The sequence below is a fragment of the Heterodontus francisci genome, chromosome 2 (assembly GCF_036365525.1).
Source record: "Heterodontus francisci isolate sHetFra1 chromosome 2, sHetFra1.hap1, whole genome shotgun sequence".
Classification (NCBI taxonomy): Eukaryota; Metazoa; Chordata; class Chondrichthyes; order Heterodontiformes; family Heterodontidae; genus Heterodontus; species Heterodontus francisci.
In genome coordinates this window covers 143961171-143988553 of record NC_090372.1, presented here as the reverse complement: position 1 = coordinate 143988553, position 27383 = coordinate 143961171, and the positions used below count along the sequence as shown (strand labels likewise).

General features: G+C 42.0%; 1 protein-coding gene across 2 annotated transcripts in view; it reads right to left on the bottom strand.

The window, feature by feature from the left end:
- Positions 1 to 27383, bottom strand: part of egfra (epidermal growth factor receptor a (erythroblastic leukemia viral (v-erb-b) oncogene homolog, avian)) — a 382880-nt gene that overhangs the window by 289372 nt on the left and 66125 nt on the right. Inside the window, exon 1 of one of the 2 annotated variants that reach the window (XM_068011568.1) lies at positions 6368 to 6521. The exons of the other annotated variant lie outside the window; for it this stretch is intronic. Within the exon in view, the coding sequence (XP_067867669.1) occupies positions 6368 to 6491 (124 nt within the window). The 5' untranslated portion in view covers positions 6492 to 6521. Of the gene's footprint in view, positions 1 to 6367; positions 6522 to 27383 lie in introns of those variants that run through there. 2 annotated transcript variants of the gene reach the window in all.

Below are 27383 nucleotides of genomic sequence, written 5' to 3'. Positions count from 1 at the left end.
GCTTGGTGATTCAAGTAAAAGAAAGTCCCAGTTGTTTTCAATCTTTAGAAGACATTCCACCAGCAGAAAGACTGCCCCGAGAGCAAATTGAAAGCTTACTGCTGTGGTTGAGGGTTATGGAATGTTTCCAGCTGGGTGTTCTTCAGGTTTATCAGCACTCCCAGTTCAACAGTAAAGATCCTGATTCATGTAGAGAATTAAAACTTCTTTTCCTCACCCCAAGAATAGAGATGAATAGTTTCCACATGCCTACTTTTGAGTAAGAAATGTGTTCAAGCTCTGTCTGTGCTTTGTGTGCGGTGCTCCAAATACTCGCCAATTCCTGAACATTTTAATTTGTGCGGCAAAGCCCTGCACCTTACCTTTTTCCCATGTGATGTTTTAGTGCATGCAGGGAAGATAGAGCATTGGAACGAGTTAGTGAGCAAACTGGCTGCTCCGCTTCTCTACATTACAACTGTTAAGACACTTGAAAAGTAATTCATTAGCTGTAATGTTCTTTGGGATATATACACAAGATTCTTTCTGTAATTTCTTTGATGAATACACACCATGAACTAACCATAGACATCAGGGCCAGATTTTTAAATCCCACTGGGGGCAGGAGCGGGTGCACATGGTGATTTAAGATTATGTTCTCGAAGGCCAGCATTGGGTCCCGCCGCCTTCAGAACAGAAAGCCTTTTTTAAAGGAACGTGGGAAGGGAGGGTGTGGCAACCCCGCATGCTTCCAATTAATTGCCTATTCGGCTCATTGTGGAGCTCATTAACAGGCTCGTCAGCAGCAGTTTGTGATTTTCAATGGAAGGGAACACAGCAGGGTGTACAAGTCAAGAACACTGCATGGGACCAGGAGGTCTATGAGAAGGGCTGGTCTACATTTACAACCTCCACCAGTGCAGGCTGCCTTGGATCTTCACTCTATCACCAAAAGTGTGTGGATGGATCCAAGGGGATAAGGGAAATCCCTTGAAGAGATGGCTACTGACCCCTCCATGGGAACACCAGACATTCTCAATGCATGAGAATTTCCTGTGCATTTGATTTGAAATGCTTCACTACAACAACCAATGCTACCTGCTCAGCAGGCCAACCATTGAGCAGGCCATAGGGCTTCTGAAGAAGCAATTCCAGTGCCTGGATTGGTCGGGTGGTGCCTTCCAACACCTTCCTGCAAGGGTCCCGCTCATTGTGGTGGTCTGCTGCACTGTCCATAACATGGCCCTCCAGAGAGGTGTGGATCTCGAAGACAGCAAGGCCCTGAAAGGAAACAGCTCATCGAGGGAGGAGCACGAGGTAAGAGAGGAGGAGGAAGAGGAGACGAAGGGGGATAACACTAGACAGAGGTTCCTCTGCTGCATGACGAGGTGATCTCTTCCTGCCACCCTTTGGGAAGAGGACCTCCCTCCTCTCCTTCTTGACCTCCAACATTAGATCCAGGTGGGCATTGATGAAGCGAGGCTCTGTCCTTCCCCTAATGCCAGGCCTCCAGTTCCCCTGTGACACCTCGTTTCCCTCTTGTGAAGTTGAAGGCTTTGGCACAAATGGAGGTCTCTCCCTCAGGACAACCAGCAGCCTCAGTGATGGCTGCCGTGGGATGTCTATATGAGCCCGCACTTGGTCTGAGCCACCTCTATTCTCGGCTCCACTGGCTCTAAGTGGACAGGAAACCTGTCTCCATATCAATTAAGGGCGTACCCATTTGAAAATCTGAATCTGAGTCAGTTTCCAAACAGAGGCTGGTTTCTGACCCAAAACCAGACCAGGATCCAGTTTCCTGGCTTCGTTAGGTTACACCAATGTGCTTTAATCCACTGACTAGAGATCTGAATTTAGATTTTTTTTAAAAGATCAGCTAAAAGGATAATTTTGCTAGCAGCTTAAGTTGGCTACCTAATTTATAATATTGTATCCTACTCTACAAGGAGGAGGAAGACAAAATGTTTGCTAATTCCCCAGCAAGCACCAAGACCCAGGAAATTTAAAGGAACTACCTGTGCTATCCAGCAAGCAGAGAAATACTGCGAACTGCTATGTTTGCATCACTGAGTGACTGTCATGTGACAAATCCATCCCCATCTGTGGTTTTTAAGCCAGTGTTTTTCTCTGAAGCAGAGGAGAAGCAACTAGACTCTGACATGAGCAGACTGTAAGTAGGGGCCTCTCTCTCTCCATTGCAGCTTGAAAACTTTCAAATCCTGCTTGTTGACTGACCACCTTTGCATACTCCAGCTACAATCAGAAACCCCATTGGAGGAAATCATCCGCATTGTTATTTCCAAGAGACTCACCGAACCAGTCATCTACCTCTTCAAACTAAAAGCCTCAGGGCCATTGAATTCAGCTAGAAACCAGCCGTGTCACCATTGACTGTATACCATTTTTTATGGACTCGAACTCAACCAATGTATCTTTCCCACTCTTTAACCTATTTGTGTGTGTGGAAACCTCTAGTGTGTGTGTGTGTGTTTGTGTGTGTGTGTGAGTGAAAGTTGGCATATTGTTTATTATTTTTATTAGTTCAGTTTAGGTTCAATAAAGTTAACCTCTTACTTAATGCAAGAAAACCTGTCCTATTGGTTTAGTTCTGGTTATGATCATAGCAAGAAGGTAATTGGCCAGTGCATCCACTTTAAGAATTAAACCTGTTATAGTCTAACAAGGAGAGGGAAAAGAGGGAAGCCATTCAACCCCTCCTCACTTGACCATAACAGTAACAAAAATCAGCACCAAAAATTCAATTTGTAGAGGCCAGTACCAAGTAGAAGAAAAGACTTTTATAATTACTTGTCAGTTTGATAAATAGAAGCCTTTCTTTGCAGGTTCCTGAAAGTAAATTTATAGACACTTACAATTATTAAGTTTAATTAATACTAAAAGAGAATTAAATATGTATTTTTGAGTCTGTCTCATTGATCTCTTGTGCAGCCCATTTTAAAACCATCTTGCTTCAATGTCAGCTCTTCATTTGATGTACTCTGAAGAAAGGCACCCAAAGATAGCCTAATTTACCACCAAAAGTGTTGTAAACGTTGATATCTGCGGTTTTGTTTTCTTTTTAAGTTTCTGAAGCAATAAACACAAACTCATTCTGTAATATAGGGAGGGAAGTAAGTGAACCAAGGCAGGGCAGTAGGAGGAGACAAGTGGAGGGGGAAAAGTGAGGGACAGGGACACGTGGGAAAAACAAGTGGGGGTTGGGCAGAACAGGGGGAAAATGAGAGGTGAGGAGAGGGAGAAAAGCAAGAAGGCGGCTGGAATTTTACAGCCCCCACAACAAGAGGACTGGTGGTGGGGGGGAGCAAAAACTGAGTGGGAGGTGGTGGGGTGGGGGCATTCCTGACCCCCTCACGTCCTGTTGCAATTTTAGACGGGGCGGCAGCAGTGAGAAACAGCCCACCCACCCCAGAAAAATCAAGGCCCTTAAGTGGCCAATTAACTGCCATTTAAGGGCCTTCTCACACCACCGCGGGTATTTTACCTTCGGTGGGCAGGTGGCAAAGGCCCCAAGAACACCTCCAGGTAAAAGCCACAACCCCTGCCCCATGCCTCACCGAGGCCCAGCTGATTGTCCCGGTGAGGCCCTAAAAACTTACCTGTCTTTCGGGACCATTCTTCACCTTGCTTGCGCTGGCTGGGTGTAGTTCGAGCAGTAGCCACCACTCCCAGTGGTGTTGCTGGGACTAAGAGCTGCTAGCCAGCTGATTGGCCGGCAGCTCTATTAGGCAGAAGTTCCTGCCTCATGGAGGTGGAAGTCCCACCCAAGGCTAATTAAGGGCCTGAGGAGTGTAAAAGCCTGACGTGGCTCCCAAGGCCCGGCAGAGGTGCACTCGCCCCCACCTTTTCGGCCGGTGTGCGGGGCCTCTCACCCAACATAAAATTCCAGCCATAAGAAAGAGAAAAAGGGAAGGTAGGGAAAGAGGAATGATGGTGGGGTTTTATCATTGAACGGGGAATGGGGTTGGTGGGTAATTTTGTCTCAGTGGAGAGAAAACGATTGAGAGGATTACTATTACAGGAGGATTTTTGCAGTAAAGTCATTGCATTTTCACATCATATTTAATAGTACAATTAATGATGTGTCACCATGAGTAGAATGAAAACGCAACTGAACTAAACTAGTTTTAGTGAAACAATTCAAACCAAATGTACAGGAACATTCTCAATGCATGAGAGTTTCTACCTGTTATGAAAATAATCACCACTGATCGCAAAATTACTGGGACAGAAGATAACAGTAAGGAAGCTTCTGAAGGAATGCAAACTGCAGAGTGTGTGTGCGCACGCGCGCGAATGCGTGAGCAGATGTGTTTGCAACAATTTTGGGATAAGACGTATTGATCAATAAACAATTGCTTTCCTGCTTTTAAAACCTACAAGAAAACGTGTCGCTGTCTGTTTATTTGAAAAACAAAACACCAAGGGGCTAAGCCCCAATAAAAATACACTTTCTATGGTCAGGTGGGGAGTTGAACAGTGGGAACCACCCACATCGCAACATGTGGCCATAACACAAAACATATCTGAAGCTCTAACCATACAAATAGCTTACTTTCAATATGATATTGTCTGAAGGTTGCTGGTAACAAATGCAGTATCTCTCATCTCCATTACATCCTTTTGAAGCAGAAAGTTTTCATAAATGTTCCACAATAGGTTAAACCAAACAACATGATAGGTTTCCAATTTGCGTCTCTGTGGATGCAGTTTGAATGATCAGCCTCTCTAAAAACAGGAAGTAGCACTCCTTGCATTCTTGTTAAGGGCAGGAAGGAAACAGATGATAAAATTGGTCTGTTCAAGAAGAGACATGAAAAAAAGGAAGAATGGAAGGAGATATGAAGATGCAGCAAAACAAGGAGGAAAAAAGTACTATCTGGGGCTTTTCAGGCATAATTTTCAAACACCCAATTGTACTTAACTATAATGCATTTCTCTTCTACATAATAAATTTTATCTTATATTGACATGATCACCCACACTATGGCTTTACAGACAAGGGTACTGAAGAACAAAATGTTTAGAAATGAGTAAATAATGAAATACATCTACCACAACTTAAAACAACTTATATAACACCTTTAATGTAGAAAACAGCCCAAAGTTCTTTAGTGTGGAAAAGTGAAATAAATAAGGAATGGTTGCTGAGTCATAGTGAGAGCATTAGGGGAGGCGATTGAAAACTTAATTGAAAAGGTGGGTTTTGAAGAGGTTTTTTAAAGAAAAAAGCTGGAGCAAGAAATGGCAAGGCAGAATGAAGAGGTTTTAAACGTGAACTATAGGCTCAACGTCTATTGGCGGGGCAAAGATGGAGTTGGGTGCTTAAAATGTCTGAGTTGGAAGGCCAAAAGGTATGGAAGGGAATATAGAGCTGGAGATGGTCATAGGGATAGGGTGGGGCAAGGCCATAGGGCAATTTGAAGATGAAAACAAGTATTTTTAATCCAGTAGCAACTGTTGGACAGTCTTGAAACAGGCAAAGTCATCACAGTTTTTAATTTTTCATGGAATGTGGGCATTGCTGGCAAGATCCGTATTTATTGCCTATCCTTAATTGCCCTTGAAAACTGAGTGGCTTGCTGGGCCACCTCAGAGGGCAGTTAAGAGTCAACCACATTGCTGTGGTTCTGGAGTCACATGCAGGCCAGACCAGGTAAGGGCAGCAGATTTCCTTCCCTAAAGGACATTAGTGAATCAGATGGGTTTTTACAACAATCGATGGCATCATACTGGGACTAGCATTTAATTCCTGACTTTTTAAAAATTGATTAATTGAATTTGTCAATTGAATTTAAATTCCACCAGCTGCCATGATGGGATTTGAATCCATATCTCCAGGATATTAACCTGGCCTCTAGATTACCAGTTCAGTGACATTATTCCACGCCACTGCCTTTTCACCCATTGGTGCAATAAGACAGTAGCCAGGGTGCTAATAAAATTTTATTTATTTGTACCCTGTGGAAAACATACAGGGGTATCTATATCATAACGCAAAATAAATTAAACACTAGTTTGATAGTAGTGGACTACTCTCAATTCTAGGGCTGCGTACTGCAGCTACAGAATAGTATTTTCCATGAGTACATAAATATAGCTGGAATTCTTTTCCATGTAAATCAGCTGGTGCAAGATTAGCACACAATTCCAATCAGTGTCATGCGACATCTTTTTGCAATACTTTTAAGGAAGAAAATGACTGAACTAGGTCAATACATTCAATTAAGGAATTTGAATGCAAGCTAGCCAAACAGCTAGATTAAATATTTAGAAAGAAGTGCAGCATTGCCAAAACAAAACCGTAAGTACAGTGCAAAATTTCACAAGATACATATCAATTGAATGAAATCAAAGGGAAGTTCCATACCTGCCTCACCTTCTTGCTGCTTAGCAACAGGCATGTCGAGGCCTGAACACCCCTTTCCTGCAACCAGATACCAAAAATCCACTTCACAGCTGGTTCTCCATCTTGTACATGGGCACATGCTCATCGATTTTGCAAACCAGTGGCTCAGCCGACACTCTTTTCTTGAGTAAAAACCTATCCTGCAGCCTGAACATCATAGTTTCAGCGACAATGCACTGCATTCTAGGACAAGAAATTTAAACAATTGCAACCACACTTCCTTCTCCCTCAAGCTAGTCAGCCGATAACAGATCATCTTTCTGGGGTAGAAGTGATGAACCAGTGGCTCTCTTCCTGTCCCTTATCTTTCATACGTCCAACACAGAAGCAAATTCAAAACTTATTTTCAGTGGGAATTGTACTCCTAATGAGTATGGTAAGGTGAATTGTTTACGACATTTACAACACAGAACTGTTCATAAATTATTAGTAACTTATTCATTGTACTCCAAAGACACTTGGATTACATGTGTGAGAGGTTATTTTTAATTCATTCTCAGTACATAGATTTCGCTGGCAAAGACAGCACTTATTGCCTGTCCCTAATTGCCATTGAGAAGGTGGCAGTGATCAGTCTTTTTCAACCATTGCAGTCTGTGTGGTGAGGTACTCCTACAATGTTATTAGATAGGATGTTCTAGGATTTTGATTTTATAACAATGAAGGAACAGCAATTTATGCCCAATCTGGATGTGTGAAACTTGGAGGTGATGGTACTCCCATACACCTGTTGCCCTTATCCTTCTGGGGTGGAGATTGCAAGTTGGCAGGCGCTTCCAAGGAAGGGTGGATGATCTGCTGCAGTAAATCATGTGGACAGTATACACTACAGTTATGGTGCGCGGGTGGTAGAGAGAGTGAATGCTTAAACTAGTGCCCCCACCTAGAGTATAACCTGTGCCCTTTCTACCCTCAGTTTTCTTCCATGTGGATTTCTACATGGAGGAGTATTGATTTAGCTGAAGGGCAGTTGGTGATAATCAGCAAGAGGAGTTTGAGCCCATGTTTGAGCGGAAGCCACACAACTTCATGGGGTTCTGAGTCAATGTTGAAGATTCGCCGGGGCCATTCCTACTTGGCTGTATACTACTGTGGCCCCACCTCTCATGAGTCTGTCTTGCTGGTAGGACAGGACCTACCCAAGGATGACATGAAGTTGGAATACTCATAATAGAGGGCCAAAGTAGGGCTGTAGGAGAACAACACCTATTAGTCAGCTCAATGAAAAGTAGACAACAACTGTACTCATTATGGTCAAAAGGAGACAAGTGTCCTATTCCCCAGTACAGATTTTTTTTTAATTGGATGTTCAATGATGAAAAAATTATGATAAAAAGAAACTATCACACAACTTTGTAAACAATACAAAGTATACAGTGAAGATTTAAAACATAGAATAATAATGTATGTATGCACCTGAAGGTGTATTTATTTATATGATGACTGATCCTGTGGCTAAGCAACGTCTTCCACACTAAATACATTGCTTTCGGCAATGAATATCGCTCATGCATAGTAACACTGGGTGGGAAATTATAAGGTTACAAAATACAGCATCAATAAACCCACACACTACATTTGAAAAAATGTGACCTGCTGACAGAATATTAATTTTTGAGGGTAACTCTCTTGGCTGTTTCTCTTTTTTTCCACTTTAGTGGCCTTGCAATGCCAAGAACCTCCTGTGGTAAAAGTGGCTACCCAGTTCTCAGACTTTCTACCACATGGAAGCATACCAGTAGTTAAAAGGAAGTCAAAAGCATGTTTCCCTTCTTCCTCAGCTCCCTCGCTTTATGGTGCTAACTGTTGGCGTTGCAACACACTGCTACCCAACAGAACCATTTTTAAGATCCCTGGTAAAAGTGGGTTGAACAATTTAGTTGAGCATTTTTGTTCACTCTTAGCATTTGTTTTTAATCAAAACTATCCAAGTTTGAAACAGAATTAGTTTAAGTATTTTGGGTGTGTACAACAGCATGGCCTGTATCACAATAAAACCAACAGACAGCTTTTGAAAGAGACCTTCAGACAACATACTTAGGGTTTCCACAATCTTAGCCATTTCATCAGATAAACTATTGTGAGTGAACAAGTGTTTCGTTGTTTTTTTTGCCAGTCGAGGAACACTGTTCTACTTTGGGGCAGAACAGTCAGCACTTTCAATCAGTTATAACATGGCCAGATGTAAAATAAATTTCCCTCCACTCTGATTAAACAATATATCTTTTCCCCAAATTCAAGAACACCAGTATCAATTTATTGCACATTGCTAATTATTAGGGTCTGAATGCGACCTCCAATATGTTGTCAATTTTGTGTCGTAGAATCACAAAACCACTGCTCGTAGCTGTCCTCTCTGACCATTTTTAAAGCAGCGGTACCCCACAAATAATCCTGCAGACCACAAAACAGTTTCTGCAGTAGGTATAAACTAGATAGCATTCATATTTGCAGCAGTGCCACCCTTACTGTAGACAACATCATAATGTTTAATGAAATGTAGTGAATAATTCCATTACTTTGCAAGGCTTTTCAGTAGAGACAACCTACTTTATAATAGTCAGACACTGAACTAACAATTACTATACAGGCTTTGGATCTGAATTGACCCTTGTCGGTTTAATTTTGCAAAACAAACCATTTAATTGTCAAACTGAAAATGAAAACCCCACATGAACAGGATTATGAAGAAAATGGGCTAAATTTACAGCAACAATTTTTGTTGCTGTCTCTTTACTACTTTACATCCTATCACACTAGCCCAAGGACTAAGGGGAAAGATACGTCACCCTGATCAGCTTCTGGGACTTGTACAAGTGTAACCACAACGTTTTTGATTTTTGCTCCATCTGTCCCAGAGAGGGTGATGTGATGAGCAACAAAGCGTCCTTCCTATCGGTGCCTTTTTCTGTCTGAAGTAGGATTTCTATCGCATGAAGAACTGCAGACATTAACTCAGCTTCCACACTGACACAGTAAACTCCTACTCTTCTTCTGCCCAGCCACCTCCCACCACCCCCACATGCCATTATTTCTTTTCACTTTACAAATAAAGCCAAAAAAAAAAATTGCAAAATGTTTAGACTGATTCATGTTATTGAAATAAAAGCAAAATACTGCGGATGCTGGAAATCTGAAACAAAAACAAGAAATGCTGGAATCACTCAGCAGGTCTGGCAGCATCTGTGGAAAGAGAAGCAGAGTTAACGTTTCGGGTCAGTGACCCTTCTTCGGAACTGACAAATATTAGAAAAGTCACAGATTCTAAACAAGTGAGGTGGGGGTCCATGACGGTGCTTCTGATATGACCTCCTTTTTCCTCAACCGAGGATTTCCCCCCACTGTGGTTGACAGGGCCCTCAACCGCGTCCGACCCATTCCCCGCACCTCTACCCTCACCCCTTCCCCTCCCTCCCAGAACCGTGACAGGGTTCCCCTTGTCCTCACTTTTCACCCCACCAGCCTCCATATCCAAAGGATCATCCTCCGCCATTTTCGCCACCTCCAGCGTGATGCCACTACCAGTCGCATCTTCCCCTGTCAGCATTCCGAAGGGATCGTTCCCTCCGCGACACCCTGGTCCACTCCTCCATTACCCCCACCACCTCGTCCCCGTCCCAGGGCACCTTCCCTTGCAATCGCAGGAGGTGTAATACCTGCCCATTTACCTCCTCTCTCCTCACTATCCCAGGCCCCAAACACTCCTTTCAGGTGAAGCAGCGATTTACTTGTACTTCTTTCAATGTAGTATACTGTATTCGCTGCTCAGTGTGGTCTCCTCTACATTGGGGAGACCAAGCGCAGACTGGGTGACCGCTTTGCGGAACATCTCCGCTCAGTCCGCAAGCAGGACCCTGAGCTTCCGGTTGCTTGCCATTTCAACACTACCCCCTGCTCTCATGCTCACATCTCTGTCCTGGGATTGCTGCAGTGTTCCAGTGAACATCAACGCAAGCTCGAGGAACAGCATCTCATCTACCGATTAGGCACACTACAGCCTGCCGGACTGAACATTGAGTTCAATAATTTCAGAGCATGACAGCCCCCCACTTTACTTTCATTTTTAGTCATTTTTAGTTATTTTTTCTTCCTTTTTTTTTTACATTCCTTTTTACATTTTTTACAATCTTTTTCTGCATTTATTTCATTTCATCTTAGTTTGTTCAGTTTGCTTACCCACTGTTTTTTTCAGGTTGTTTTTCTTCAGGTTTGCACTTGCTGCTGTTCAATATTCAGTATATTCACACCTAATCTTTACTAATGCTTTGTCTTTCAACACACCATTAACATATTGTTTGCCTTTGCTCCGTGACCTTTTGGTCAGCTATGTGGCCTGGTCCAATCTGCACCTTCTCCTTTGTTATCTCTTGCCCAACCCCCACCTCACTTGTTTAGAATCTGTGACTTTTCTAATATTTGTCAGTTCCGAAGAAGGGTCACTGACCCGAAACGTTAACTCTGCTTCTCTTTCCACAGATGCTGCCAGACCTGCTGAGTGATTCCAGCATTTCTTGTTTTTGTTTCATGTTATTGAAAGGTGCTGTTGGCATCCCTTGTGGCTCAGCAGATTCATAAAGAGAGAAGGAACTTCTCTAATTCCATTCCTGTTCTGTTGCACATTTACAGATTTCAGCCAGGAACTGGTCTCCACAACAAAGAACAAGTTGGAGAGAGAGAACAATAATAGGGCCAGAAAAATATGGCAAGGAGTCCACTTACATCCAGTAGTCCTTGCTGGTACTGAATTTTTTTTTTTATCCGTTCCTGGGATGTGGGCATCGCTGGCTCGGCCAGCATTTATTGACTATCCGTAATTGCCCTTGAGAAGGTGGCAGTGAGCTGCATCTTGAAATGCTGCAGTCCTAGGGGAGTAGATACGCCAACAGTGCTGTTAAGATGGGAGTTCCAATATTTTGACTCAGCAACAGTGAAGGAACAGCAACATAGTTCCAAGTCAGGATAGTGTGTGGCTTGCAGGTAGTGGTGTTCTCATGCATCTGCTGCCCTTGTCCTTCTAGGTGGTAGAGGTTGTGGGTTTGGAAGGTGCTGTCAAAGGAGCCTTGGTGACTTGCTACACTGCATCTTGTTGATGGTACACACTGCTGCCATTGTGTATTGGTGAAGGGAGTGAATGTTGAAGGTGGTGGATGGGGTGCCAATCAAGTGGGCTGCTTTGTCCTGGATGGTGTTGAGCTTCTTGAGTGTTGTTGGAGCTGCACCCATCCAGGCAAGCGGAGAGTATTCCAACACACTCTTGACGTGCCTTGTAGATGGTGGACAGGCATTGGGGAGACAGGAGGTGAGTTACTCGCTGAAGAATTCCCAGCCTCTGACCTGCTCTTGCAGCCACAGCATTTATGTGGCTGGTCCAGTTCAGTTTCTGGTCAATGGTAACCCCCAGGATGTTGATAGTGGGGGATGGTAATGCCATTGAACATCAAGGAGAGATGGTTAGATTCTCTCTTGTTGGAGATGGGCATTGCCTGGCACTTGAGTGGCATGAAAGTTACTTGCCACTTATCAGCCCAAACCTGGATGTTGTCCAGGTCTTGCTGCATCTGAACATGGGCTGCTTCAGTATCTGAGGAATTGTGAATGGTGCTGAACATTGTGAAATCAGTGAACATCCCCACTTCTGACCTCATGAGGGAAGGTCATTGATGAAGGAGCTGAAGATGGTTGGGCCTCAGATACTATCCTGAGGAACTCCTGCAGTGATGTCCTGGTATTGGGATAATTGACCTCCAACAACCATCACAACCATCTTCCTTTGTGCTATGCATGGACATCATGCAAAAATAGACTTGGGGGCCAGCTGACCACAAGGCAAGGGGGAGTAACAGCTTACCAATATTATAATTAGCCATTATGGTCGTTAGAGGAGGATGCCTGCCATCTGTGGAACTGTACTCCAAAAGAGGGCAATGCCTTCAGAAGAGGGGAGATAAATGATGGAGAAAATAGTTGAGGGGAAAATAAAGTACCAGAGTCTTGGATGTTATTGTATTACAAACAAAAACTACACTTTTTATGTTAGCTGTGTTTATTTAAATTCAGCAGTTTGGACAATAAACTGATTACAAGATGAGAAATGATTAGATTGAAGCAGAAGACATCTTTCACGCAAATAATTGGGTGGCACAGTGGTTAGCACTGCAGCCTCACAGCTCCAGCGACCCGGGTTGAATTCTGGGCACTGCCTGTGTGAAGTTTGCAAGTTCTCCCTGTGATTGTGTGGGTTTCTGCCCAGTGCTTCGGTTTCCTCCCACAGCCAAAGACTTGCAGGTTGATAGGTAAATTGGCCATGGCAAATTGCCCCTTGAATAGGTCGGAGAATTATGGGGATGTGGTAAGGAATATGGGATTAATGTCAGATTAGTATAAATAGGTGGTTGGCACAGACTCAGTGGGCCGAAGGGCCTGTTTCAGTGTTGTACCTCTTTATGATCTAATTGCAGGATACTGCACAGAAATCCTCCATTTCAATCTCTCAAGGCATGTGGATTATTGTTTTTGGGTGTTACTAAATGTTTCACCAAAAAAACTGTTCCAGGCTTATGAAGTAAAGACCAAACTGATATTTCCTTCCCTGACAATAGCAAAACTCCACAGCCACAAAAATGCATACATTTTAAGTCAATGAAATACCTTAAAAGGCATTGTACATTTGAGTATTTTCTATTGAGTATCTTACATAACCAGACGTCCACACAATTTTACTAAGAGCTATTGTATGTCAAATCTTAATCTGCAATGTTTGTTGGACAAAGTGTGAATTTTCAAACAAATTTAAGCATATTTGCCAGAGAATGAGTCTGCTTACTTCACTCTACTTCAACAAAGTGTCAGTCAGTAATCTTTGACCAGCCAAGAAATCTGTGCTGGCTACCGCAAACCATTAAGAATAGTACCACAACACACACATTCATTTACAATAGTTTTTGTACTGTAGCATCATAGCGGCAAAAGAATGGTAGCTAACTAGAAAGGAGAACATTTTTAAATTGCTTGCTTTAGGTTAGTTTGATAACTTAGAATACATTTGGACTGGAAAAGTACAACTTCAGGATCAGTGAGCATAACTCAAGCATAACTTAAAATGTTTGATATATTACATCTCTATTTAAAAATAAAAGGCAACATCAGATAGCCATGTCAACAGAACATGATCAGCCACTTTAAATGTATATGTGAACTTCAGGTGAAGCCAGCATTGGCCTCAACAGTGATGCTCTTCAGTATCAAACAGCCAAATAGCACTGAATATCTCACTAGCACTAAACATGTAATTTCACACAAGACAAACATCTATTGTTGTGTAATACTCAAAGGCTTCCTGCACCCATGAAATCCTCCTGAATTACCATATTCAGCCATGAAGAGAGGAAGGGGAGAGCAAAAACCGAGAACGATAAAAATCTAGTTATTTTATTTAAATACTGAACTATTTTGTTGAAAAACAGTCCTAAAATCTGCAACTTTTTAAAACATAGTTCAAGAAAAATTAGTGTGTTGCTGCACAAATGAATAAGTAAACTGTTATTGGAAGTGGAACTTGATGTACATTCAGTATTGGAAGTTGGGCAACAATTCTGAAGTAGACCATATGGAACCTGTGGTATCAGGCTTTAAATAGTGTTTGTAGCACACATTCTAATGAAGGTGCCATGAGATAAAGCAAACATTCACGTATTCAGCTCACATTAACTTCTAAGCCTGACTAATTTAATGGCTAGTTTTTGGAACAATGAATTTACTTTTGAAACAAGATCACAGACATGTCAACCCAATATGAATGGCATTTAGGAACACAGTATCGAGTGTCTTCTGCAAGTCCAAAATTTTGCAATACATTAGTGAAATGTTTTAAATGAGTATGAACTACACAAAGAGCACTCTTTCAACAAGACTATTCTAACTACATCAAGAGCTTCACATCAAAGCTGATGCTGCTAATTATTCAAAGATAACTCATCAATAGAGTCAGCATGTAAAATATTGGCTGTATTTAATAGTCAGTTGTATACCAGAGCCAAACACTTTGTTTGGTGCTAAAGCTGAACAGTTTTCTAATATAAGCTATTTGTTTGCCACAGACCTGTCAGACTTTGAGCTGGTGTATGCTTTACAAAACCCTGGAAATCTTGCACTTCACTGTCTTGTTTTGAGAATTTGTGTTTAAGTAGTCACTAGGGTTCACAACCCTCCTGCTTTGGGTGGGAGTCTACAGGAATGGGCAATTGGTCAATATAAAAACTGGTGGAGGGAGGGCAACACAAACTGGGGGAGGGGGAACTGGGTAGGCAAGTTCCTGTCAGCCTGCAATGTTTGCTGTTGTATAATGATTTTTTTTTCCTGGGGGTCAGACGGCTTTGGTGCTTCTCCCCAAGGACTGAGCCTCACTTTCCTATTGCTGGTCTTCAGCAGTGAGATATGGGAGTCAGTGAATTGAATTAGGCTTGGTTTTGGTTTATTTTATTATTTTTATAAGTTGCTGTCTGATGTAAAAGGTCATAAAATTGTACAAAAATTTTTGTTAGAAGTAACTTATATCAATGATGTTTTTGTTGAATTGGGGTATTTACTTGGTTAATACTGTAGAACTATCCCAGAAGTTGTTTTTTTTTTTAAACATTACTTATCCTTAAATCTTTCTATTCTTTTATGTCTTTCTTTGATTTATAAATTATGTTATTGATCTCACTATAAAAAAGTAAACTATTTTATTTGCGGCTTGGTGATAGTGAAACACTTAATTAAGGTAAATGCATAATACTTCCAAACTGGGCAAATGTCATGTAATCAAATTTCATGTGATTAAACATCACATAAGCACGGTCATGTGATTGAATGGCATGTGATCAACTGTCAAGTTGTCCAAGAAAATTTCAAACTAGAATTGGCAAGCCTTTTGGTCACAATGATTTTTGTGTGTTTTATATATTAATATTAATGTTACGTTAAAATTTAGTTAATCAGGGATTAAATCAACAGAGCAACCAGGTGATGAAGATACAAAATAGATTTAGATAAATTGACTGGTGACGTGCTGCTCCCTTTTATCATTTCAACATGAGACAATGAAAATTTGTTAAACACATCCCAACAAACATTTACACAAGAAGACTTGCAATAGCCCATCTGTTTGAGCTTAGCAGTGGTTAGTTTTTCAGAGACATCATAGAGGAAAGTGGTTGCAGGTTTGATTGGTGGTTTAACTGGCCAATTTCTGGGCACAGATTGCTGGGACAGGGTCAGGGGTCGCTGGTTTCTTGTCCAGCTATGAACAAATGAACAAAAGAAACGAACAACTTAGTTTGAAAGATCTAGTAAAAGAGACAAAGGGAATGACAGCGCTCTCTAAGTTTCAACTTTAGGGAAATTGCTGGTTAAAGAAGGAACATATAGCCCACTAACAGGGACCATGTGGTGCATTTTGTTATTTTCTATGTGGTGAAATAAGCTATCATTCATTGTAATTATTACTCTGACAGTGTTAGAGAAAAACAAATTAGCTTGTTGATTTATATTTGTTATAGCTGTCTCACTAAAATACTCATTAGACTGTGATTTTTATATAAAAAGGTGGAAGAAGCAACATGTGGGATTATAGTATCCAGTCATATAATTAATGCCTCATCATCATAGCTTCCAGCTCATGCTATTCCATGGGGTAGATATTGAGGTAAACCCCTGTTTGTAAGGAATGCAAGATTTCCTTACAGAAGAAATCTCTTTCTCTTTCTTTCTTTGTTCAAATCAGTGACACCGAATCCAAGGAAATATCTAATGCAAAGTTGTAACATTTATATAGGGTAAGAAGTTTTAGAATGATGGGGTGATGATGACAAATGATCAAGAGTTACAGGCAGATTTTATATGGTGAAAATCTTGAGTGTGTTCTATTGAATATAAAATACTGTACAATAACAATAAAGTTACAGTCTTTAGGTACTAATGGCAGACTAATGGCTGAGGTTCTTGAATTGTTGACAAATTAAAAAAAACTTGTTTTCTTTAGTAAAACATATCCTTTTCCTTGGAATTTCTTGCCATACCATCTATATGCTAGTATCTTAACTGAGATTTTCCAAAATACATTTCAGATCCTTGCGCATGGGAGGAGTGCACTGTCCTTCTCTAGTTCTACTTCTCCACAGGTCACAACATATGTGACAACAAATGTGTACCTAGTTACCGATGCGGCCAATTATATATTCCATTTTAGTTTCAGAATAAAATCCACCAACCAGGTTTCTTTAATAAACATCAAAAGTATTAATTTATTACAAAACAAGACATAGGCCGGAATTTTATGTCCCCCACAAAGAGCGGGAAGATGACCAGGGTGGGGAGTAAAATGGAGCGGGAGACTCGGGGGGGCCCTTCCTGACCCGCTCCCGCCTCTGCCGTCACTTTACGTAGGAGAATGGTGGTGAAAAACGGCCCGCCTGCCCGCCCCAGGCCAATCAAGGGATTTTACCCTTGGCAAACAGGCGGCCTAAGCCCAAGAAAAGCTGCCTGACAAAAGCAGGCGGCTCTATGATGGCCTGGGGGGACTTGGGGGGTGGGCGGGCCCTCATGATCGGGCACCCGGTGCCCAACAGAGGGCCACTCCCGCTGCCCCAACGACACACATGGCTGGCAGCTCCATTAAGCGGGACTTCCTGCCTCAAGCCAGTGGCAGTCCCACCTCAGAACAGTTAAAGGCTGGGGAACTGCAAAATGTGGGTCCGATCCCCAGGCCAGGCAGAAGCGGGATCACCACCAACTTTTCAGTTGGTGGACGGCTCCCATCTGCTGAAGGAAAAATCCCAGCCATAATCAATAAAGATGCAGAGCTTTAACACAAGGTTTGAAATATGACAGTAAATATATCTATTCCCTTCTAAATACCCAACAGGCACACATACACACACTCTCCAGTTGAAGGAAAAATAAAGATGCTTTGGCCAAAGTATATTGGTTAATTCTTGAAGAAAAAGGATAAGATATGTTATATTTGGGATGGTATACAGTCTGGCGTCCGGGTACACGTAGGCAGGTCACTGGAATCTTTTTAGAAGCAGTTCGTTCAAAGATGTCAAGAGGAAGTCTTCCAAAAACTTCTCAGGAGAAATGCGGCATCAGGCGTTACAACTATCATACACTGGATTTTTTTTGCAGGGTTTCTCAGAGAGGTGGAGAAAAGATGAGCTTGGTGTTTCTTTCAGCAGGCTACAAATGCAACTCACTCAAAAAACAATATTCAAAAATGAAACCCACTCTTGAGCACCATAATTCTTGACATGTCACTTCTCTTGTAAACAACTCCCATAGTCAGAAGGCACCTGTTGTTTACTTAGCTGAAGACATGTGACATCAAGTAAATGTTTTTAAACAGAGTCCTTCCAATGACCCTTTAAAAACAAGTCCAGCATATATGGAATCACTTCAGTCCTCCAATGAATCCATCTCCACAATTCTAAAACACAAGTCCTCAAAAAATATTGAAAAATGGAAGCACTTTAATAACACCCTTAATAACCATAGATTCAGGTCATTATTATTGAGTCTGTTCCAAGACCTCCAAAAATATTGTCAAGAGGCCAGTTAAATGTGCAGGAGTGACCCCAAGGTGACTCATATATCAACTGCTCCTCTATCTTTTCGATGCACTGCAGCAATTCCTTTCAGTGACACTACTTTGATCGAGAATCTTGCCATACAAAGAATCACAGGCACGAATCATAATGCATCGAAGCACCAATGGAATTAGTGCAGGGATATTTAAATCTAAAAGATACTGAGCAATTAAGCAATTATTTGAGTTAGCTGAAATGCTTGCAGCCATCATCTAAATCTTTATCCATACAAGATTATACACAGTCGATTAAAACACAAAAATTACTAATCAGTTTATTCTGAATATTCAGTGTGAACCATATCCTATCTAGGCTTTAAAAAAACATGAACAGCAGGTTTTGTACCATTATGTCAACACTATCTAAACTAAATTTCCTACAATATCTCTAAAACGTCGATAGTAGATTAGCAACTGAAATGGTTTGAAGAATTTTGGGGAAGTACACTCAGAATTGTAAATATCAAATGGACTATTCCAATAGCCAAATTTTTCCCCAAATCAACTTCCTTTCAGCAACATAAATACTCTCTTCATGTGTAATGCTTCACCCCATTTGTTCAAACAGTTTCCTTCACTGAAACCATTCAATAATTCAATTTAGCAGTTTACACCTGCACCAGATTTTCTCATGGGGAAAATATCTCCAAGAATATCACCAAGAGTTATCATCTGCAGTTACCCAGCAGGACTCAACAATGAGCCACCAAAATGTACCTATTTTCTAACATCCCATGCAACATTTCACTCTTTGTCCAAAAATCTGGCAGCCAGCAATCTCTCCTGTTCCAAGCTACACGGGTTCTGAGTAGAAACCTATCAAGAGATAGCTGATGTAAATTAAACCCTCCATGATAAACTACCCAGCCATCATTGGGTCCAGTAATTATTGGCAACTCACCAGATCTATCAACTGGATGCTAAGTGGCACATGAAAGTTCCAATATGAAAATAACACAAAGCTAAAAAGGCCTTCTCTAAACAGTTCAAGTTAAAGTCATAAGTCCCTGTCTATTTTTTAGAATTGGTAATCCAAATGCCACAGTGAGTTATATTAGGAAGAACTGTAGTGGGTAATTGGGGGTAAAAAGACTTACATTTATATAGCACCTTTCACAACCATCAGCTGTCTCAAAGTGCTCTGCAGTCAATGAAGTACTTATTGAAGTGTAGTCTCTGTGGTGCAGAAAACATGGCAGCCAGTATACACACAGCAAACACCCACAAACGGCAATGTGATAATGACCAAATAATCTGTTTTGTGATGTTGATTGAGGGATAAATATTGGCCAGGACACCCTGGACAATACCCTCACTCTTCTCTGAAATAGTGCCATGGGATCATTTACATCCACTCAAGCAAGCAGGTGGGGGCTCAGTTTAACATCTCATCTGAAAGACTGCACTGGAGTAGCTGCCTTAATTTTTGTATTCGAGGCGTGGAGTGGGACTCAAACCCAGATCCTTGGGACTCAGAGGCAAGAGCACTACCAACTATTTTAAACATTTGTTCCTGGGATGTGGGCGTCGCTGGCCAGGCCAGCATTTATTGCCCATCCCGAATTGCCCTTGAGAAGGTGGTGGTGAACTGCGTTCTTGAACCACTGCAGTCCATGTGGGGTAGGTACACCCACAGTGCTGTTAGGAAGTTCCAGGATTTTGACCCAGCGACAGCGAAGGAACTGAGCCACAGCATCAATTGGGTTAGGTTAGTCAATAGCCATTCACCTATGTGGCTGGAGTCAAATGCATCCCAAATAAATAAAATAGCTCAGAGAGGTGATCATATTCTACTTTCCCAAGGAACTATAACTTCAACATATTACAGAATCACAGAATAATACAGTGCAGAAGAGGCCCTTCGGCCTATCGAGTCTGCACCGATGCATTAAACACACCTGACCTGTCTACCTAATTCCATTTGCCAGCATTTGGCCCATAGCCTTGAATGTTATGACATGCCAAGTGCTCATCCAGGTACTTTTTAAAGGATGTGAGGCAACCTACCTCTACCATCCTCCCAAGCAGGGCATTCCAGACTGTCACCACCCTCTGGGTAAAAAAGTTCTTCCTCAAATCCCCCTTAAACCTCCTGCCCCTCACCTTAAAGTTGTGTCCCCTCGTAACTGACCCATCAACTAAGGGGAACAGCTGCTCCCTATCCACCCTGTCCATGCCCCTCATAATCTTGTACACCTCGATCAGGTCACCCCTCAGTCTTCTCTGCTCCAGCGAAAACAACCCAAGCCTATCCAACCTCTCTTCATAGCTTAAATGTTCCATCCCAAGCACCATCCTGGTGAATCGCCTCTGCACCCCCTCCAGTGCAATCACATCCTTCCTATAATATGGTGACCAGAATTGCACACAGTACTCCAGCTGTGGCCTTACCAAAGTTCAATACAACTCCAACATGACCTGCCTGCATTTGTAATAATCTATGCCTCGATTCATAAAGGCAAGTGTCCCACATGCCTTTTTCACCACCCTATTAACCTGCCCTTCTTCCTTCAGAGATCTATGGACAAACACGCTAAGGTCCCTTTGTTCCTCGGAACTTCCCAATTTCAGGCCATTCATTGAATATTTCCGTGTCACATTACTCCTTCCAAACTGTATCACCTCACACTTTTCAGGGTTAAATTCCATCTGCCACTTTTCTGCCCATTTGACCATCCCGTCTATATCTTCCTGTAACCTAAGACACTCAACCTCACTGTTAACCACTCAGCCAATCTTTGTGTCATCCGCAAACTTACTGATCCTACCCCCCCACATAGTCATCTATATAAATGACCAAACAATAGGGGACCCAGCACAGATCCCTGTGGTACGCCACTGGACACTGGCTTCCAGTCACTAAAACAGCCGTCTGTCATCACTCTCTGTCTCCTGCAGCTAAGCCAATTTTGAATCCACCTTATCAAGTTACCCTGTATCCCATGTGCATTTGCTTTCTTGATAAGTCTCCCATGTGGGACCTTGTCAAAGGCTTTGCTGAAATCCATATAAACTACATCAACTGCACTACACTCATCTACACAACTGGTCACATGCTCAAAAAATTCAATCAAATTTGTTAGGCATGACCACCCTCTGACAAAGCCTTGCTGACTATTCCTAAGCAAACTTTGCCTCTCCAAGTGGAGATAGATTCTCTCCTTCAGAATTTTCTCCAATAGTTTCCCTACCACTGACGTGAGACTCACTGGTCTGTAGTTCCCTGCCTTATCTCTACAACCTTTCTTAAATAGTGGGACCACATTAGCTGTTCTCCAGTCCTCTGGCACCTCCACCGTGGCCAGAGAGGAATTAAAAATTTGGGTCAGAGCCCCTGCAATCTCCACCCTCGCCTCCCACAGCATCCTGGGACACAAATTGTGCAGACCTGGAGATTTGTCCACTTTTAAGCCTGCCAAAACCTCCAATACCTTGTCACTCCCTATGACAATTTGCTCAAGAACCTCACAGTCTCTCTCTCTCAGTTCCATATCTACATCCCCTTTCTCTTGGGTGAAGACAGATGTGAAGTATTCGTTCAACACCCTACCAATGTCCTCTGGCTCCACCCACAGATTTCCCCCTTGGTCCCTAATGGGTCCTACTCTTTCCCTGGTTATCCTCTTCCCATTGATATACTGATAGAATATCTTGGGATTTTCCCTACTTTTACCAGCCAGAGCTTTCTCATATCCCCTCTTTACTCTCCTAATTGCTTTCTTAAGCTCCATCCTACACTTTCTGTACTCCACAAATGCTTCCGTTGATTTGTCTCCTTGTATTTGCTAAAAGCCTCTCTTTTCCTTCTCATGTACCCTGAATGTTTCTGGTCATCCATGGTTCTCTGGGCTTGTTGCTCCTACCTATTACCCTAGAGGGAACATGTTGAGCCTGTACCCTCCCCATTTCCTTTTTGAATGCCCCCCACTGCTCTTCTGTAGATTTCCCAACAAGTAACTCTTTCCAGTCTACCTTGGCCAGATCCTGCCTTATTTTACTAAAATTCGCTCTTCCCCAATCCAAAACCTTTTGGTGCAACTTGTCTATTTCTTTCTCCATAACAAGCTTAAATTGTACCATGTTATGGTCGCTTTCACCAAAATGCACCCCCACCAACACATCAACCACCTGTCTGGCTTCATTCCCCGGAATTAAGTCCAGCACTGCACCCTCCCTTGTTGGATCCTCGACATATTGAGCTAAAAAGTTCTCCTGTATACATTTTAAGAACTCCACTCCATCTGAGCCCTTAACACTATGACTATCCCAATTAATGTTGGGAAAGTTGAAATCACCTAATATAATTATCCTATTATTATTTTTATAGACCTCTGCGAATTGCACACATATTTGCTCCTCAATTTCCCGCTGACTATCTGGGGGTCTATAATAAACACCTAGCTGTGTGGCTGTCCCTTTTTTTATTCCTAAACTCTACCCATAAAGCTTCATTTGATACCCCCTCCAAGATATCATCTCTCCTTACTGCAGTAACTGATTCTATTTCTATTTTTTTTCTATTTAGAGATACAGCACTGTCACAGGAAGAACTTGCAGACTCTGCACAGGCAGTACCCAGAATTGAACCCGGGTCTCTGGAGCTGTGAAGCTGCGGTGCTAACCACTGCGCCACTGTGCCACCCTAATTCCTTAACTAATATTGCAATGCCCCCTCCTCTGTCTCGCCTGAAGATTCTACATCCCAGGATATTGAGCTGCCAATCCTGCCCCTCCCTCAACCATGTCTCTGTGATGGCTACTATATCACAATTCCACGTGTCAATCCTTGCCCTTAACTCATTGGTTTTACCTGTAATACTTCTGGCATTAAAGTAGGGGCCATCCGTCCTGGTCTTACTCCCTTGAAACTTACTTCCGCTGTATTCCCACTGACTTGTTTGCTTTCCTGTGTTTAGCTGTGTCCCTATTCTGTTAGGAGTCTGCGTCCCCTCCCCCTGCCAAATTAGTTTAAACTCCTCCCAACAGCACTAGCAACCCGCCAGCAAGTATGTTAGTCCCCCTCTGGTTCAGATGTAGACCGTCTCACTTGTCCAGGTCCCACCTTCCCCAGAAACGGTCCCAGTGGTCCAGGAATCTAAAACCCTCCCTCCTGCACCAACTCTTAAGCCACGCATTCATCTGTGCTATTCTCCTATTTCTATACTCGCTAGCACATTACTTCAGTGTTAGAACTATATAGAAGTATTAAAAATAAAACCAAGGTAATGACTATAGTTAGCTGGTATTTTTATTAATTGTAGTTGATTAGTTGACTAATGGCAGTTTTACCCTGTGCTGTAAGATATTACTATGAATCTACTCTGGTGGAAGTACAGCTCTGTTATCTTTCTCTATTTTAAAATTAACTGTAAACAGCTATGTTTTAAAAAGAATCCCTTTGTGTTTCACGAGGAAGGAAATACACAACTGTCAAGAGTTGCTATTGGTTTCGGGGTGGGAGAGAGCAAGGCAGCAGGTTTCAGACAGTTCTATTGATGACGTAAATACAACAAAATACATTTATATAGCACCTTTAGCATGATAAAATGTCCCAAGGTGCTTCACAGGAACATTACAAAACAAAATATGACGCTGAGCTACAAAAGGAGATATTGGGCTGGATTTTAAGGGACGGGCTCAAAAAATGGCAGCCCGCGTAAATAGCCAGGGCGGCCTGCGCGCCCCCCCCACCATCACGTGGAGGGGGTGGGCTGTCCGACGCCGGCAATGGCGTCAGCTGCCTGTGTGCAGGCACTGGTGCCATTTTTAAAGGGCAGCCAGCCCTGCCGGCATATTTAAATTTTTAAGGAGGTATCCCCCTAAAATTTAAACAAATAAAATTGTCATGCCCCTTTCCCATGCCCCCAATAAAAATTACATTAAGTATTTGCCCTTCACCCCCACCAAAACACATACCTTTGATTTTGACCTTCCCCACCCACCCCAGACTGTACAAAGTTGAAAGTTCACCCCTTCCTACCATTCCCTATAGTGATGATCCTTATTTGACCCAAAGCCCCAGCCCTGCAGTGAAAATCTTAACTCCTCCCCCCTCCCCACCAATGTCATGTCTGCTTTCCCCAGATGGGGAATTAAAGGCACGGGAGTGCCGGCCACTCTCCAAAGGTCGCCGCGGGCCTGGACGATTGCTGGTAAGTCTATTTAAATGTATTCATCTCCTTGATTTAAACATTTAGATTCAGTTCCCGTCGCCCAGTTGCCGGGGTGGGGGGGGACCTTCCATGGAGCCTTGCCGCTGCTGGGAGCATTGGCCCAGGCCCTCCCAGCGTTGGCCTCCATGGCGGGCCTCTGCTGGAACCATCTTGCGCAGTCCCACCCCCCAGCCATGGAGCCAGATGTGGGGGCTCGGCATAATCCAGCACATTAGGTCAGATGACCAAAAGCTTGGTCAAAGAGGAAAAAGGTTTTAAGGACTGTCTTAATATTTACAAATTAAGTTGCAAAATCAATTTCGTCTCATCTTTAAGTACTTGAAAAATTTTCAGATGGCTCTTAGATAGTCTGGAGTTGTTCTCAAAACTGAGCTATTTGATATGCAAGTCAAATAACAACAGTAAAATGAGGGGTTGCTATTTTCATTCGTCAACTGGAAAGTTCAAATCGATTAGCAACAGAAATTTCTTCCCAGTGGGAATTCCTTTGTTCTTGTCTGTTATAATGCACCTTGGAAACAGAAAATTTTCTGACTATTTATTCTGGTGTCTTGATGAATTCTTTAGCTTGCGTAATAGTAACTTTCAGCTTTATCCTGGTCTGACAGTGGAATTTTCTGCCTTTCAGAGTGAACAAGAGCTTGTGGTGAGCAACCCATTTAATACCAGAAAGGGTCATCGTTACTCCCAAGGCAAGTTACTTCCTTTGTGGCACAAAAGGTTGCAAGTTTCAGATCACAGGAGATGCAGACCTGCTTATGGAAACTGTCTTTTTGCCGTGAACCCGAGTAATGTCTTGGCGGAGCATCAGCTTGTAACACCTACATTGTACCCATGAGACTAGAAAAGTTATACCTGCCTGGTGTTATTACTTTCAGTTCAGTTTACCAATAGTGTATGGTTTCAGTAAGAAATACGAAAGGATGAAAAGTTTGCGTTTATATTGCACCTTTCACACCTGAACATTTTAAACTGCTTTACATCCAATGACATGCAATCACTGTTGAAATGTAGCAGCCAATTTGCACACAGCAAGGTCCCACAAACTGCAGTGTTAATGACCAGATAATCAGTTTTTTTTTTAAGTTATGTTGGTTAAGGGATAAATATTGGTTAGGGCACTGGAAGAACTCCCTGCTCTACTTTGAATAATGCCATGGAAGCTTTTATGTCCAGCTGAGAGGTTTACTGTCTCATCAAAAGTACACCACGGACAGTGCAGCACTCCCTCAGAGTTGTTGTGGAGTGTCAGCCTAGATTTTGTATTCAAGTCTCTTACACACCTCTGGAGTGGAACCTGAACGCACAATTGTCTGAGTCAGAGGCAAGAATGTCACCAACTGAACTACAGCTGACACGTAAACTGCAGTTAGCTTGTTTACCCTGTACATACAAATGTAATTAAATTGCACCAGGTGTGATTTACTATAAACTGAACCATCCACTTAACGTGCAATATTAAATTGACAATACAGAAGACTAGAATGTATTTATATTTCACAATCAGTTTTGCAATCAAACAAAAACATAAGAGTGCACAACCCCACCAATTTAAATTAGCATAATTCTGCCAAATTCTACTAAAACTTGGAACTACATCTGGGCTTTGATCATCGAGTTGGAATACTGTTACATCATTTTGTCAAGAACCCCAAATCTACAGCCCACAAAACACTTGAAGCTAAACCAATTTTCACCTGTACAATGGTTTTGACTACCTTGAATATTATTTTAAGTTCAACTAGCTGTAGCTGAACTAACCTACAGGCCGTTCGCGATCCTCACAGAAAAAGATGTATTTACATTTCAAACAACAGATTAAGATCCCAAACCACAAATTTTATGACAATTATGCAATCACCCTCCCATGTGCACCACAACTATCAATTTAGATTATAAAAGCATTCTTCCGTCTACACCACAGCTATCAACCTGGGTTGGATCACAACTCTTACAGTCAGAGCGCTGAATTATCTAATGTACTAAATGAACAAGAAATTCAGTAGACAACATGCCAATCCATACACAGAATCTACTGGAGGTGTACTGGCTCTTCACCTCTACAAGGAATCTTGAAAATGACGTGCAGCTCTCACTTGCTCAGTCATGTCGGGGAGTACCATTTTGCCTGGAGCCACTGTACAGCTCCTTGTGCTTCACCTAACTTAAGTTTTCATGAGACAAGTAACAGGAATGACTTTCCAATCACAGTATATTGTACATCAGTACATTACATTTGTGTAAACTTAAAAAGAGTAAAAGCATGATATTCAGCCTTTCCTGCTTACTAATACAAAAGTCATCATTCAACTTAAACTGAGTTGATTTTGTGTCTTCCATTTATAATCATATTCTGGAGTTTTACTATTTAAGGATGTTGAGAACAGCTCTTAAACATAATCTTATTAATTCCTTTCATTATTTCAAAAAACAATAATTTTCCATAATTTATAAGAGATATAGCAACCTTTTCATATCTTAGCAGTACGTCAGTTCGGTAGCACTGTCAGCAGAGTCAGAAGGTTGTAGGTTCAAACCCCATCATAGACTGGAACGCACAATTTAGTTTTGGAACAGGGGGTTTTGAGAGAGTTGGGCATGTTCCGTGAAGGTTATGATGTGTTTGAGGATCCAACGAGGAGGTTAAGGATAGGTGAGGACAGGTGGAGGGGACAAAGGGGCTTAAAAAAGGTCAAAAATATGCCACAGATGTAAGGAGAAGATGCCATAGGTTGGATTTAGTGATAATAGCAATGCCACCACCATAGAAACCAACACTTGTGAAATAAAGCAGCAGGAAATACAGATAGAAACCCACAGTAATTCTCATTGAAATAAAAACTTTACATTGAAGCATAGATCATACAATGTGCTTACTTAGCGCACCTAGAATGCCAGTATTTTCTGAATAAGCTATTGAATAAATAACCCAATTCTCAAAAGTTGCATCTTTATTGTTAATAAGCACAAACTTTTACTTTGGTAACATACCTTTTAATTCATGCTGGTTTTTAAAAGGATGCACGTGTGAAATTACATAACTCGTCATGAAGTTGTTTAAAACCAACAGAGTAGTATACAATGTACCCTCTAACTTTTTTTTTTGTAGCGTGCGGCGAATTCGTTTAAGTTTTAAATTTTTGGGAGGGCAGCCGTGCATGCATGGTAACTTAAAGGGACC